Here is a 16,740-nt window from a genome sequence, read left to right as displayed (position 1 = left end):
CATTCTCAGATAGGCAGAAATGTGTTAACATATGTTGATGATATTATAGTAAAAAGCACCAAGAAAGAAAATCACATTGCTGATCTGCAGGAGACATTCGCTAACTTCAGACAAGCTGGTCTGAAGTTAAATCCAGAGAAGTGTGTCTTCGGAGTAAAAAAGGGAAATTCCTTGGTTGTCTGGTCTCAACAAAGGGAATCGAAGCTAATCCGAATAAGATCGAAGCTATTCTTCGGATGGAGTCTCCAAGCACAAAGAAGGGGGCTCAACGATTGACAGGAAGACTGGCATCTCTCAACCGATTCATATCTAGATCAGCAGAGAGAAACTTACCATTCTTCGAAGTACTGAAGTCAGCCGAAGTTTTTTAATGGGGACCAGTTTAGCAGAGAGCCTTCGAAGAGTTGAAGCAATATTTGATAGATCTAACGACGTTAACTCCACCAACGCCAGGGGCTCCTCTGTTGCTGTACGTGGCAGCTTCGCATTCAGCAGTGAGTGTGGCACTTGTTCAAGAAAAACTTTAAGGACAAAACAAAAAGCAAGCCCCAATATACTTCGTCTCCGAAGTTCTTAGTCCATCAAAGAAGAATTATACAGAATTGGAGAAGGTCTTATATGCTGTCTTAATGGCATCCAGAAAGCTTCGACATTACTTTCAAGCATATCATATAATTGTTCCTTCGTCACAACCTTTGAAGGATGTCATGAGGAACAGAGAAGCTACTGGAAGAATTGGGAAGTGGGCTGCGGAGCTTAATGAGTTCAGCATTGATTATGTGCACAGATCCTCAATACAATCCCAGGCGTTAGCAGATTTTATTGCCGATTGGATGCCAGGGGCTCAAGGAGAAGAAACAACTAAAGATACCGAAGTATGGACGGTATTTTGTGACGGTTCTTGGGGAACCTTCGGGGCAGGAGCAGCTGCTGTGTTAATAGCACCCTCCAAAATTAAAACTTGCTACGCAGCAAAACTTGATTTTAGCTGCACAAATAATATTGCTGAATACGAAGCTTTGCTTTTAGGCCTTCGGAAGTTAAAAGCAATGGGGATTAGAAGGGCGGTTCTTAAAACTGATTCCCAGGTTATTTCTGGTCATATTGACAAGAGTTGTAAAGCAAGAGACCCGAAGCTTGAGAAATATTTAGACACGGTCCGAAGGATTGAAGCTTCCTTTGAAGGGTTTTCTGTCAAAAACATTCCTCGAGGAGAAAATGAACATGCTGATTTGCTAGCCAAGTCAGCAGCACAGGGGCTGCCCTTACCTTCGGAAGTATTTTTTGAAACAATAAAAGCACCTTCGGTGGAACTTCTCGAAAGAGCAGTCCTCAATATATCTCCTGTTCATAGTGAAGATTGGAGAACTGAGATCATTTCTTTCCTTCAGGGTAATTTCCTTTCAGATGATGAAGCTTATAACAAGAGAATAGAGGCAAGAGCTCGGCCATATGTTATAATAGAAGGGGACCTGTACAAGCGTGGAGTCTGTTCTCCACTACTCAAGTGTTAATCCAGAGCCGAAGGTATAGAATTGATGAAGGAAATACACGCAGGCCTGTGTGGATCTCACATTGGATCTAGGCCTTTGCTGGGAAAAGTTTTTCGTCAAGGATTTTATTGGCCAAAGGCAGCTTCAGATGCAGCGGAATTAGTTCAAAAGTGCGAGGGCTGTCAGAAATGCGCAAGAGATCAAAAACAACCTTCCTCCCTAACCCAGTTAATACAACCCACTTGGCCATTGCAAAGGTGGGGCCTTGATTTGCTAGGCCCGTTACCACCAGCACAAGGAAATTTAAAATATGTTGTGGTAGCAGTAGAATATTTTTCTAAGTGGATTGAGGCGAAGCCTTTAGCCACAATAACTTCGGTTACCACTCAGAAGTTTTTTTGGCAGAATATTGTGTGTCGTTTCGGGGTGCTGAAGGCCATTACCGTGGATAACGGAACACAGTTTGATGCCGAAGCTTTTAAAGAATTCTATGGACAATTTGGCACGAAGATCCATTTCGCATCGGTTAGGCATCCAGAGTCAAATGGACTTGTCGAAAGAGCTAATGGTATCATAATGATGGGAATAATGAAATTAATCTTCAATCAGCCCAGAGGAAAATGGCCAGATGAGTTAATTAAAGTGGTGTGGAGCCACAATACAACGACATCAAGGTCAACATGATTTACATCATTCAAGTTATTATTTGATGACGAAGCAATAACTCCGGAAGAAGCAAAAGCAGGATCAATAAGAATAGTAGCTTCGGCAGAAGACGAAGCTGAAGCTGATTACTCTGTGGAAAAAGATGCTATAGAAGGGATCAGGCTTCAAGCTGTGGAAAATATCAATAAATACCAAGCCGAAACAATAAAATGGCGTGATAGAAAGGTTCGGCTAAAGAATATTGAGCCAGGACATTTGGTGCTTCGGAGAGTGGCCAACCCAGAGACAGTAGGCAAGCTACAGCTGAAGTGGGAAGGACCTTTTCTGGTAGTATCTTCGTCAAGACCCGGTTCCTACAGATTGAAGGATATGGACGGCAACGACATTCCTAGATCATGGAATGCGGATGAGCTTCGACAATATTATGTTTAACCTGATGTAATTTTTTCTATTCTTTCTTGTGGCACCCTTTTCCTTTCCAAAGGGGGAGAAAGGTTTTTAATGGGGCCACAGCATGTAATTTTTCTTTTTCTTATTTCAACTCTATAAGAGCAATATCCCCCAAAGATGTAAATGTAAAAGCTGAGAACGCACCATCGAGTGCAAAGGAAAAAGAAAAGAAAACAGGGAGAAGCTCAAAAGTCGTTCCTAAGGGAATGCAGAGCTTACAGCGAAAAATAAATGTTGATTCCGCCGAAGTAAAAGGCGAAGAAGCTCCTAAGGGAGGCTTACAGCGAAAAATAAACGCTGATTCTGCCGAAGTAAAAGGCGAAGAAGCTCCTAAGGGAGGCTTACAGCGAAAAGTCAGCGCTGATACACCGAAAAATAAACGGTGAAGCCGAAAAATAAGCGGCAAAAAGATTTGAGTCATTCCTAAGGGAATGAAGGCTATGATTATGGCTTCGGATATATTCGAACATTCATTTGCACGATACATTACATCATTACATTTGCATTCATAAACATCCATTTAGACATACATAGGATCATTATCATCATATCATACAGAAAAGGCAGATGATTCGGCTATGAGGATAAAGCTTCGGAGAAAAACAGAAAGAGGAAATTTTCATGCTTCGTTGTGTACGAAAAGAAGGGAAGGTGTTTTTCGCCTTCGGCTCAAAAAGAAAATTTCGTCCACAACAAAGCAGATTGTACACGGACAAAGGGGAAAAGATATATTACAAGGTACGCACAAATTTACATAAGTTTCTTTACAATTATATTACAAAATTTTCTCTAGAATCTTATGCAGCAAAGTCTTTCGGAACATCTGTTAAGGCTTCAGCTCGTAATTCTTTAGCTTCATCATCCTGTGCATATTAAAACGGAATAAGAAAAGCGCAGAGTTCAAGGAGAAGGTAAAAGTAACAAGTATAAGTTTCTCACTGGCTTAAGGTGGCTCCGAGCTTCGTCACCAGCCATTTTTCGCCCACCGTTTATCCAAATCTGGGTCATAAACCTGTTTCCTATGCTTCGAGCTAGGCTGGGGATGTCAATCAAATCTGCTGGCGACAAACTGAAGTTTGGCCTATTAACAATTTTCCCGTGCATGCAGCCAGCCTTCAGGAAAGCAGTAGTCGTGCCCCGAGAAGCTAACAGGGCGCAGAAATCGGCATGCCCAGCGATAACTTCGTCAAGTGCATCAACTTCGCCCTCAATGTATTCAAAAGTGCTGGGCAGGTTTTCAGCTGAAGGTGTAAACTTATCAGAGCTGGCTCCAATTGAGTAAAACACATCCTTCAGCCGTTGCACACATCGGTTGCCGAAATCTAAACATTTTTCCTGAAGCTCCTTCAATGATTTATGCAAATTTGAATTTTTCTCAATTTCGGTCTTGAGACTTGTTTCAAGATTCTTCTTTTCTTGCTCAGATTTTTCTGATTTTTTGACTAATTCGCTGTTTAATTTGTCAATTTCGGCTTGAGCTTCAGCCAGTGAACCTTCCATAGAGTGAATGACGAAGTCCTTCTTCTCCAAGGCAGCTTCGTGATCTTTAACTTTATTTTCAAGGTCTTGGATGATGAAGTCCTTTTTCTTCAAAGCAACTTCGTAACTTTCGACTTTATTTTCTAGATCTTTGATGGTAGCTTCGTTTTTCTCATCTTCAAGATCTTGTTGCATCCTCAGCACTTTACTTAGTAATATACGCTGGCAAAACAATTTTCGTCAGAAAACATCTTAATTCAAAAAATAATAAAAAGTTAAGAGTTTTACCTTAAAATTAGCGTAGAACAAGCTACCGGCGATATGCTGTCGCTGGTACCTGCAGAGGTCCGCCTCAATCTTTGGCAAGCCAACATTCTTCGAGAAAGTCATAACAACCTTGGCCTCGGTTCGATTCTGAAGGCATCTCAGTTTTCCTTCATTAACTCCGCCAAACAGCAGAGCCCCTGGTTTGTACCCACAGGATACGACATATTTCTTCAGCTCTTCTTTTTCAGTTTCTGATAACTCTTGCCCTAGTATATCTTGAAAATTGAAGTTTTCCTCTTCCAAAGTATCTTCAATTTGCTCTTTTCCTTTCTCAATTGTTGTGTCCACCGCGGCCGCAGCAGCTTCTTCCTCAGCCATTTTTAGAAGCATATTATCAATGTCACCAAGTGTGGTTTCTAGATTAGGATCTTCGGCGGTCTCGGTTTCGGCATCTTCGGCTCCAGTGGCTTCCGCTCCGGTGGCTGCGGTTTCGGCAGTGCCAGCGCTTTCAATAAATGGTGTTTTTGACGCTGATGTCCGCGGCAGTGTCTGATGAATGACATCGGCCACTTGGATAATCCTTCGTTTTTTCAGCTTAGCGGGACTTTCTGTTGCCGAAGGTTCTTTTTCCTTCTGAAAAAACTTCGTCAGTTCTGGCGCCAGCGGACTTAGCTTGATAGGCAAAGGTTCAGTCATTACCTTTAGAATCTCTTCCACTTCGGCAGCAGAAGGTGTTGCAGTAGCTTCTTCCTCTTGACCCGGCGTCTTTGGTTTCGGGGATGTAGCTTTTCTTTTCTTTGGAGCAGCCATCTTCGGCTCAGGGCTCAGTTTTCTTTTCTCAGAAATTTCTTTGTCCTTTTTAGCCAATTTGGTGCCTTCTTTGTCAAGGACGCTGGCAATCCTTTTTCTTTTCTGGCCTTCGGCATCTCCGCCCAGTTGCTCATAGTCAGGGTAATCAAAATTTAAGGCATCCAACACCCGATTCAATCTTCGTTTCGGACGAGTGCCGAAGGCTGTAGTCATTAACTGATCTTCTTTCTTAGAGTAGTTGCCGAGGATTTCGTTGCACATAACCTCAATTGTGTCCAACCACTCTTGGCAGGGTGCTTTAAAATGTTTTTTAAATTTGTAGTGATAAGGCAATCGAACAAGTTCTCCCTTCTTCTTTTCTCCCTCTAGCTTCGGCATCTCCCACTCCCTCAGCGTTGGGAACACTCTAAAAGCCAAAAATTCCTGCACTAAGTCTCTAGTGCCAATATGATCTGAAATCACTCGAAATTCAGCCAAAGCAATCTGACTCGGGCTCCCCATTATCATGTTGCATCGGGGCCTCGTCTCTCCGAAGGTCAGTTCTAGCGGACTCTGGACCAATTTATCTTCATCTTCATCAACTTTAACATAAAACATTCAGACTTCCATCCGGCTGGCCATTTGCTTCGGTAGCTTATCACTGGAAACTTCGTAGTCTTGCGATAAGCAAAGTTGTAGCAGCCAAAATTTTCGTGCAGACCATCTCCTCTGGCTTTAGTCTGGTAGTGTAATTCATGAACTCGGCAGAAACCCTCACCGAACGGTTCCACTCCCTGGCTACGAAGGGCCCAAATATAAACACTCAACCTAACGATAGCATTAGGGGTCAGCTGATGAAGGTAAATCCCAAACTTCTTCAGTACAACAGCAATCATCTTGTTTAGGGGGAATCTTAAACCAGCTTTAAGAAAACTTTTGAAGACTACTATCTCATCCTTTCCTGGCTTTGGGATAGTTTCTTTTCCACCAAAACGAATTAATTCCTTCTTGGCTTCACTAAAATAACCCAGCTTCATCATTTTAGGAAGATCAGATTCAGAGATGGTGGACTTTCCAAAGTCCAAATGACTAGGTTTACTTGGCATCCCGCAGCTGTAATCATCTTCGGAACCAATTTCTTCAACATCAGCTTGTGTTGCTTCGGCAGCAGGTGTGTCCTCTGATGAAACCAGCCCAGAACGCCTCATTGCTTCGGAAATCGGAATAGTTTCAGTGGCTTCGGTCTCATCTCCATCACGCTCAACCCTGGCAGTGGAGCGCACTCTAGCCATTTGATTATGAATTTCTTAAAGTTTTTTGGAAATTAATAACCTTTTTTCGAAGCTCTTCTTGTGACGAAGCAGAATCCAAAGTGGTGCTTCGTTTGAATGCAAAAGTCAAGCTTCGGCTATGGTTAAATTTTTGGTAGCAAAACAGTGCAATAGCAATGAATGTTGTGGTAACTTCACACCTACCCGTCTGTTTATATAGTGCTGCAGGTAAGAAGGTGAATCGTCAAGTCTTTTACACCGGACAAACAGTCGCTCGCACCCACTGAACAGTGGGCCACAAAACCCGAGAAGGTGAACCTGCATGGTGGGACCGCTCCACGCTCGGGAATTGTATCGTTTCCCGACAACGAGCTCAGGGAAGGTGTTTTTCGGACCTTCGGCTTCCCAAAGCCTAAGAGACTTTTTCACGGATCAAGCTCGTTACGAAAAACGATCTAGCGCCGCGAAGGGGCTACTGTTGGGACCATGCTTCGTCGCCGAAGGTCCTGCAGGAAGAAACACATTCGGCAAATCTGTTTATACGTGGTACCGAAGCTACCGCTTATGAAGCTTCGATATTATAACGTATCCGAAGATGAAGGATCGAACCGACTTAGAGATGGAATGACTTTTTAGTCCATAAGGGTCTGAGTCATAATTGTAATCTTTTGTAAGGGGCATGATTATAATTTCTTACAGGCTGCGTCCTGTGCCTATAAATAGTGAACAGTACTCCTTTACTGTTCACATAATCTTGTAATTGCTAACGCATTACTCTGGAATTATTGTTTTCTGCCAAGGCGAAGGTATAAATGTACCTAAATATTATGTTTTAATATTTTAGTTTATATTATAAAATAAGTGAATAATGTTATTTATTCTTGGTATTCTATAACGTTTTATATTTTATATTTCATTTCACATTGTTTTATCTCTGAACACGAAGGTATGACCTTCGTGATATATCATTCATAACCTTCGTCCGAAGCTCATTAAATCCTTGGGGAAATAATGCTTCAGCGGACGAAGGGCTTTAACATTTAACATTCTATGTTGCCTTGTTCTTAATCCATAGCATTTGAGAACAAGTCCCCAAGACCTTCAATCTGTTGTTTCATTTGATTCTGCTGATGATCTACATATTGTTTAATAGATTGGATGTCGTTGGGTTTACTTATGTTGGGGACTTAAAGCGAAGATAGAAGAGATGTGACATCGGTCTCTCCATGTTTGACAACTTTCTGGTGGCGATCCACCGTGTATTGTGATAAGAATTTCTCCTTTGCTGGACGCATGTAGTCCTCGTATTGCTGTTGCTCATCGGCCGTTAGACTTTCAACAGCCGGCTTCAGGATATTGTCCGGGGAAATATCGGTGTGATCTTTAGAACCGGCCATTTGAGGGCTTGATTTTTAGTAGATCTAGACACCTGTCCCAGCGGAGTCGCCAAAAAGTGTGTTGGCGCCGATTCGGGCACCAATCACTGCGTTGAGAACCTACGGCGGTGCTCTCTGCACAGGCGCGGACGGTCCACGGCTAGGGACCGGACGGTCCGCGACCTGGTGCAGGTCTCGGGTTCCCAGCGTGACGAGCCGGATGGTCCGCGCATGCACAAGGGTGGCGGAGTTCGTCGGCGGCGCTTGAATTCGCTCCCGGGAGGGATCCCGTCGGGGAGGAGAGATCCTAGTCTTCGTCTAGGGTCGACAGGCCACCCTAGACACCTCTAATCGATGTCAAGCCGAAGAGAAGCGAAGCATTTGGGGGCAGGGAAAGGCTAATCTAGAGATAAACTAGAACTACTCCTAATGCATAAGTAAAACGAGAAATATACTTGATTTAATCGATTGTTGGGGGTTCAATCGGCCGTAGCCCTTCATCTATATAAAGGGGAGGTCTGAATCCGCTACAAGTCGTTTCCCGAGCTAATCCCGCGGTTTTAGATAACAAATCCCACGAGAAACTCGGAACACTAACTGATTCTGCGCACACGTGGACCGTCTGCGTCGTCACCGTGGACGGTTCGGTCTCAGAGCCGAACCGTCCACGCGGTCATTTTCTGCATTCAACACACACTGTATGATTTCACAAGATCCTGTATATACGTGACTGTGTATATATATGACTGGTCGGGCGCTTTAATTTTCTAGTACTTATAACAAAAGATCACAGCAGCCTTATTGGTAGAAGGGTGACTTATTTATTTACGTTCAGAAGGGAGGTTACTGTTTCGATCCCTGTTGGCGTTCGCGTCCCCCTTATTTTTTTTGCGCTGGGCCGCACGACGTTTAGGCTAATGTGGACAGGCAAGCTGTGGGCCGTGCCGTCGTCGGACGAGTTATGAGTGGGCCGCTTACCGGGTTGTCGGTACGAGGACTCCCAGCCGACAACGGTCACGTAAGTCCGCCCCAATAAAACTCCAAACGCTGGGGAGCAGTCCACCCGCCGTAATCTCCAAAGTCCAAAACTCCAAACGCTGCCCCCACCCTCTCGGCCTCCGCCTCCGCCACCGCCGCGGTCCTTCTCTCCCCTGCCCCACCGAGGTTTGATCTAGATTAAGGGGGTGTTTGGTTACACCCCGCTAAAATTTAGCTCATGTCCCATCGAATGTTTGAACCTCCGTTCCGGGTATTAAATGTAGTCGGATTATAAAACTAATTTGTCAGCCGAAGATTAAAAGACGAGACGAATCTAGTCTAATTGGTTGGGTCTATATTTCATACTCCTATTTAAAAGTCAAACGCTTGATGTGACCCGGGCTAAACTTTAGCAGTAGCAACCAAACACCCCATAAGACTCACCTCCTGATCAGATTACTAGACTTTATTTGATTGCATTAGATTAAGACTCACTTCCTTATCAGATTACTAGACTTTATTTCATTGTATCGGTTCGCTTAATTCCTTGCAGTAGATTTGAGGATCTCCAGCTTTTTGAGGACAATCCAGTTTTCGTCGAAGTTCAAAATGACGGTGGTGGAGGCGGGTGAAGTGTTGAACTTGAAGGTGGGCGAGAACCCTCTACTGGAGGGTGAGGCCAAGACGGGGTACGTCTCGCCCGACGACCAAGACGGGGAGACCGCCAGCGAAAAACCCTGCGGCGCGCCCCAGCTGAAGAAGGGCCCCTGGAGTCCCGATGAAGATAAGCTTCTCAAAAATTATGTCGAGGCACACGGCGAGGGGAAATGGAACAAGGTGCAGCGCAACTCCGGGCTCAATCGCTGTGGCAAGAGCTGCCGCCTCCGCTGGACCAACCACCTCAGGCCCGATCTCAAGAAAGGGCCTTTCGACAATGAGGAGATCGACAAGATTTTGAAGTTTTACCTCAAGTGGGGCCCCAAGTGGGCCAAGATAGCCTCGCGAGTAAGTGCTGCGCTTGCCGTTCTCCTGCAGTTTCGTGCTTACTTCCTACATGCTTCTTGGGTGTAGTGGGAATGTGCTCCCTGCATCCTGGAACTGATCTGCTATGCGAATCCATCTCATAGAATTATGTTGATTTCCCCAAATATTGCTTGTATTTACCACATGCTAAAATATTCAGACAACAGGCATGCTAGACGTAGAAATTTACGCTTCTCTCCTTTTGCATGTTCCAGTTGGTTCAATGTGCTCAAAAGATCACTCGTTATGTTTGTATTACAGATTTTTTTTCTGGAATCCGCAGGAGAACTGCGCATCAAATATATTAAGAAGGGAAAAAAAGAGGTCCAAAATGGACCAGTTACAAGAAAACCTCCTTACGGAGGCCAGAATTTAGAGTACAGAAAAAAAACACACGTACACACATAGCAAGGAACTCTACAGACACCTTAGCACTAGCTAGGCCTAAAGCTCCGCCACACAGCTAGAGCAGGAGCTCATCTATCTGAAGGAAAGACAAAGCTTTGATCTCTGTTAGAGACCAAAGGACAACTTCCTCCCTTGCTGCCCGAAGGGCCACAACCAGACTCGGACTGCAACCATCAAACACACACATGTTCCTATGCTTCCAGATAATCCAGGCTCCTAATAAAGTAACTAAAGAGTTGAAGTCTTTCCTTACTGCCTCAATCACTCTAGAGCTGCTACTCATCCACCATGTCTCGAAGGAATGGTCTTCCTGTTGGGGACAGAGACCTTGCTAGCATCCACGCTTCAAGAGCTCAAACCAGAATTGTTTGGCAAAGACGCACCCAACAAGCAAATGATTGATTGATTAAGCATCTTGATCACACAACAAGCACCGCTCCATATGCTTGGCGAGTCGATCAGCTGTCCAACATCTGTCATGCTCAACTAACCAAATAAAAAATTTGCACTTTCTAGGGGCCCAGGACTTCCATACCCTTTCAGCCTGTCCAAACTCTACTGCTCCTTGAAAGAGAGCCCTATAAGCTGAACCTGTAGAAAAGGAACCTAATGCAGCAAACTTCCAGAAATGTTGGTCTTGTACCCCGGGCTGCAGCACCTTGCATTCTAAAGCTTCACAGAGGTCAAGAAACTCAGCAATAACTCTTATTGGAAAGCGCACCTCTCAAACCTGTCATCCATTGAAAACCTGGGAGAGCATCTTGGACCGTTAAGGAATCAATCAGACATCTAGGGACCAACCCTAACAACGCAGGTGCAAAGTCTTGGATACAAGTGCCATTCAACCAACGATCTTTCCAAACAAGGGTGTTAGAACCATCCCCAAGCTGTGTCACAACTGCCACTCCCACAAGAGATTGCACTTGCACCTCCGGGCACACACGAATGGGGATAGAAGACCATGGTCTGCAATGATCAGTTTTTGTAACCAAGGCCATTGTGCTTGTAAAGCCCAGCTAAGATTCCAGAGGTCACTGATCCCAAGACCACCCAAATCTTTGGGCCTAGTAACCTTCGACCAAGCTAGAAGACAATGACCTACGTTGGCTTCCTTCCTTCCTCTCCAAAGGAACCCCTTTCGTAACTTGTCAATCGCCTTAATGGCCCAAGCTAGGAGATCTAACGCCAAAGAAGCATAAATCATTTTTGCTTTCATCACAAACTGCACATATGTAGCTCTGCCAGCCTTTGTCATCAACTCTGCCTTCCAAACGGGCAGATGACTAGCCACCCGATCCACTATAGTTTGAAAATGCGCCCTTGAAAGCTTTCGCACAGAGAGTGGTAGCCCAAGATTCTTACATGGGAACTCCGAGATGGGGCAAGGGAGTAGATTCCGCACACAATTCAAGTCCTCATCACCACAACGAATAGGATATACACTACTGTTTTGTACATTTGTCTTTAAGCTTGAGGTCCTACCACCCTACCGCCCTACCAAACAGCCTGATGATATCCAGGACCAGATTAATATCAAAAGCAACAGGCCTTAGAAACATAACGACGTCATCAGCATACAAAGAAATCCTGTGCTGGAGAGATCGTGACGATAGGGGTCGCAGCAACCCCTCCAACGAAGCTCTCTGAATTTTTGAGTTCAGCGCGTCCATGACAAGAATAAAGAGCATAGGTGGTAAGGGACCGCCTTGCCTCAAGCCCCTTAGATGTCTGATGCCCTCATCTGGCAACCCATTTATGAGAATTTTCGTTGAAGAGGTTGTCAACAGCCCACAAATTATGTCACACCAGATCTGACCAAAACCCAGTTTCCTCAAAACTTGGAGAAGGAAGGCCCAAGAGACAGAGTCGAACGCCTTGGAAATGTCTAATTTGAAGAGGATACGGGCCTCTCGCTGTTGGTGCAGGAATCTGGCCGTCTGTTGAACTAGCATGAAGTTGTCAAGTATGAACCGTTTTTTTATGAAGACAGTCTGATTGGGGGGAGGCCATAAACTGTATCCAACTTTCCAACCTATTAGCTAATAACTTGGTCACAATCTTGGCAAAGCTATGCACACGACTGATAGGACAAAAATCCTTGACATGGGAAGCATTCTGCACTTTTGGCAGCAAAGCAATGTAGGCTGAATTAAGAAAACCCATGTTCCTAAACTTTCGGGCCCAAACACAAGATAATGCTGCCAAAAGGTCTGCCTTAATGATGGGCCAACAAGCTTTATTGAACCTACCAGTGAATCCATCAGGACCAGGGGATTTGTCAGACAGGAGGGTTTTGATTGTTTCCAATACTTCATTATCTGAAAAAGGAGCATCCAAGCATTCAAATCATATGGGACTCCAAGCGGATCAAGGTCCACTGTAACCTCTCTGCCTTCAGCAGAACCAAGCAACCCCTCATAAAATTCAAAAAAGCAGCAACCTTATCCTCATGAGCAGTCAGGAGGCATCCCTCCCCATCAATGAAAGCTGATATAATTTTTTTTTTCTCTTTCTAAATCTTGCTTGGGCATGAAATAAGGAGGTATTAGCATCTCCATCTTTTAGCCACGCAATTCTTGATCTCAACAGTGCCATAGTCCTTGAAAGAGAAGATAAGGCTAGAGAATGTTTCTTGAGAGAATTCCTGAGCCAAACTTCAGCAGGGGATAAAACACGAATATCTTGAGCCAACTCCAAATGGTGTAAAAGATATCTTGCCATTTCAAGCTGAATTCTAACATCCCCAATTTTCTTCTCATTCCAGCTCTGCAAACATCTCGATGTTGTTGTCAATTTTTTTGAAAAGGTGATGAGAGGACATTGGCCAGCTGGGACAGATTCCCAGGCCTGAGACACCACCTCATGGAAACCCTCCATCTTGGTCCAAAAGGCCTTAAAGTGAAATCTCCCCTTTCCTCTATTAAAGTCATGAAGCCCAAACAACAGTGGACAGTGGTCGGAGTCGCTGGAAGCAGAACTCTGTAACAAACAATCAGGGAAACGGTCCTCCCAAGAGGCAGAGCAGAAAACCCTGTCCAACTTCACAAGGGTAGGGTTGTCCGGACCATTCGACCAAGTGAATTTGCGACCAACGAGAGGAACCTCCTTAAGAACCATATCATCAGCCCATTTTCTTAACCTCCCCATCATGGCACGGTCTAGATTGGGATTATTCTTATCTTCCTCATTCAAGATGAGATTGAAATTGCCAGAACAAGCCAAGGCCCACTGCAGTGAGCCCGAACATCTTGCAGCGATTGCAAAAACTGATTTTTTTTCCTGGTTTCCTTGAGGCCCGTAAACACAGGTCAGTCACCATGGGTGACCATTCTCCGGACAGAATTCCACCGAGACTCTATGATTGTCCACTTGGCCATTACCCCGAAAACCCACATGACTCTTCCAAGACACCAGGATCCCTCCACTAGCACCAGCAGAGGGCCGAAACAAAAAATTGCAAAAGTCTGGCCCCAAAGTCCTCATAACGCAAAATCTAGACACATTCATCATCAGGTAGTTAACATGTACTTTTCACTTGATGCTGATAATCGTCTTTCCTGTTTGACACTAAAAAAAATGTCCATGAGCGTTCTCATGGTCCTTGTGGTTTAGTGCACTGAGGTGACAGACTTAAGGTCACCATACCTGGCTTTGGGGAATGATGACACCGTGTAACCGTGTTTGAGGTGTCCATCACACATTGGGGATATGTGTGGACCACAAAGATCTTGGGTCTGTTCTACCCACCACCTCATGAACAAAATAAGATCTAGATGAGGGTAAGAAAATTGGTTCAAAAATAGTTAAGAACAAGAACTAGCCAAACCCTGCACAAATGCTGCTTCTCTGCAGTTGTTCCAAAATGGCCATGATGATGTATATGGAAGGGGAACTGTTGATGGTGCATGTATGGTAGTAGATGTTGAATTTTATAGTTCAACGTGGATAATAGTCACTTTATATAAATATTCCATGGCTAGTAGATGTTGAATTTTGATGCTACTTTTGACTGTTCTGAATTCTGATTTCATCTGTGTTGTTTCTATTACTTGTCTTTTGAAGGCATTTCTTGTTAAAATATTTTTTTAACCTTCACTCACAATATTTTTTCCTTAAATCTGGAAATCATTTTTACTAATTGAATTTGGTATTGCTGGACATTAACGTATTGTGTTTATTTCAGTTGCCTGGTCGCACAGATAATGAAATAAAAAACTTTTGGAATACCAGAATAAAGAAGACTGAGAAACAGGGTTTGCCTATCTATCCGGAACATGTGCTTTCTCAGGTTAAGCAACCGCAACAAGACATGAACTGTGAAACTCCTGGATTGTCACATGGCAAGAAACGGATAAGAGAGATTGAGATTCATGATCTTATGGATGTCAAAATCTTATTTCAGCACCTTGACTATCATAAGGATCTAGTGGTTCCAACAAAACCTTTGAAACGCCGTGCATCTATTGGTAGTCTGAAAATTTCTGGTGAGACTAAGGAAACCTATTGTTCCACTGATTTGAACTATGTATTGGCAAGGAGTGAGTCGGTGCCTACTGGTAGTGCCATTGCCAGTGGTTATCCAGTCGAGCTCCCTTCAATCCAAAGTTCCAGCTCTACCCTAAGTAATGACTGGTTGCTTCAATGTGTTTCGGCTTCTGTTGAACAACAGATTCATAGCTCCATTCAATCTACAGAAACCATTTCATCGCAAACCACTGGCCTGCTCCACACAATGTCTGAAATATCTTTTGAAACACTGATTCCAATGGTATACCCTATGATTCATTCTTTTGGCTACTCTGAACATGAAAGCTCTCCGAATACTGATATTCAAGCTGCAAACTTATCTTTAGGTAAGTGTGCATAAATGCCCTTCTATCATCACAATCCCTTTAATTTGCTAAGGCTTACTTTTGTTTGATTATAGGTTCAGATGATGTTAGCCAGTATTATCAAGTTGCTAGTTTTTTTGATCCTGGGGTCCCTGATACAGAGCTAGGGGCAAGTTTCTTCAATGACACACCACCAGAAACAAGTTTTTTGAACCAACAGAAGCAAGTATCTTGAATGGTACACCACCAGAAGCAAGTATCTTGAATGATATAGCACTAGAAGCAAGTTTCTTGAATGGTACACAACTAGAAGCAAGTTTCTTGAATGGTACACAACTAGAAGCAAGTTTCTTGAATGATAATTCGAAGGACCATTCACATCTTTACTGTCAGGAGCCTAAGCCTGATTGATGGAGGCCAATGGTTTGATCTGTGTCGCAAGCCCAGGTCCGTGAGCAGCAGTTCTCCGTTGCACAATCAGGGTCAGTGCGACAACCATGATTAGATACTCTTGTCTTCCTAGCATTTTGTTAAGGTCACAGAGCCTTGTGTTGTTTCAGGCAGTTTGTGTATAAAGACATACCTTGAGTGCTTGAACTTCATATTCATTTATTTTGATGTGCTGCGACCATCTGAACTGAAATTTCGTTCTTTGATGTGATGTGATTTATCGGGACATAATCACTGCCTCACCAGCTGCCCTTTCCGGCTTTCCGTGCTCTTTAATTGCTATTAGGACATTGGGGCGTGGTTTCAGGTTGGTCAAGCAACTACCCAGACAAGCACTACAGCAGCAGCGGCTGTTGCTTATCAGTCTAGGGCATCTGGGCAGGGCAAGTGCCTGGTTCTCAGATTGGAGGCACTGGTTTTCAGGGTGGATATTGACAGAACTAGATATATCAACTCTCAACATTGTTTTATGACCCACCTTTGCTACTATTGCTTTATTTCCCTTCATTCTTTATGCATTCTTTGTGATGTTTAATTAAAAGGGGTTGGCCTAGGAGTAAGTCCGTTCCCCCCTGACTTTATGTGATATCCTGACCTTTGATGGTAATATCCTTGTCCAAGGCTTAATAAAATTAATCGTTATATTAATAAGGCGTATATTTTTTCAGAAGCCTATCTCGAAAGAATCTTTAGGTTAAACGTGCTTGGTCTAGAGCAATCTTGGAATGGATGACCGATCGAATAATCTTTTCGGGTGCGTAACTCGTGTTGGTCTGGGGGATGGTCTATGGTCCTAGAGGGCTGCCAGGAGTAAGTAGCGCTGGTCCGGTAGTGAACAGAGTGTTACAAATGATATCAAAGCTAACCCTCGTGGTTTCACGGCGCGTGTTTAGGCTAAAGGTTTGGTTATATGATGCATGACACATGTGAGCCCGAAGTGGTCATATAATTTTGCATATGATGACACTAGACACATAGACATGGCCAAGAGGGATAATTCATGGTTTGGGGTTGCCTCGTCGGTCTTATAAGAGGGATGAATTGTGATATCATGATTTTCAGTGGATGGTGATATCCTGGATCAAGACTTAATAAAATTAATGAGTACTTATACCACAAGGTGCATCTTTTTTCGAACCATATCTCGAAAGAACCAATATGTTAAGTGTGTTTGGCCTAGAATAACCCAGAGATGGCCAGATGGGCCAGGTTAGTCGGGTCGGCCCGAGGCCCGGCACGATTTGTCGTGCCTGAGCCC

General features: G+C 43.9%; 1 protein-coding gene across 1 annotated transcript; it reads left to right on the top strand.

The window, feature by feature from the left end:
- Positions 1–9,237: 9,237 nt before the first annotated feature.
- Positions 9,238–15,713, top strand: LOC103638690 (transcription factor MYB29). The gene is made up of 3 exons (XM_020544355.3): positions 9,238–9,774; positions 14,384–15,053; positions 15,128–15,713. Exons 1-3 carry the CDS (start codon positions 9,379–9,381, stop codon positions 15,265–15,267), a joined length of 1,206 nt encoding a protein of 401 aa, XP_020399944.1. The 5' UTR covers positions 9,238–9,378; the 3' UTR covers positions 15,268–15,713.
- The last annotated feature ends 1,027 nt before the right edge of the window (positions 15,714–16,740 follow it).

Source organism: Zea mays, chromosome 9 (assembly GCF_902167145.1).
Source record: "Zea mays cultivar B73 chromosome 9, Zm-B73-REFERENCE-NAM-5.0, whole genome shotgun sequence".
In the NCBI taxonomy this organism is placed as follows: domain Eukaryota; kingdom Viridiplantae; phylum Streptophyta; class Magnoliopsida; order Poales; family Poaceae; genus Zea; species Zea mays.
This window is presented reverse-complemented; position numbering and strand designations above follow the sequence as displayed.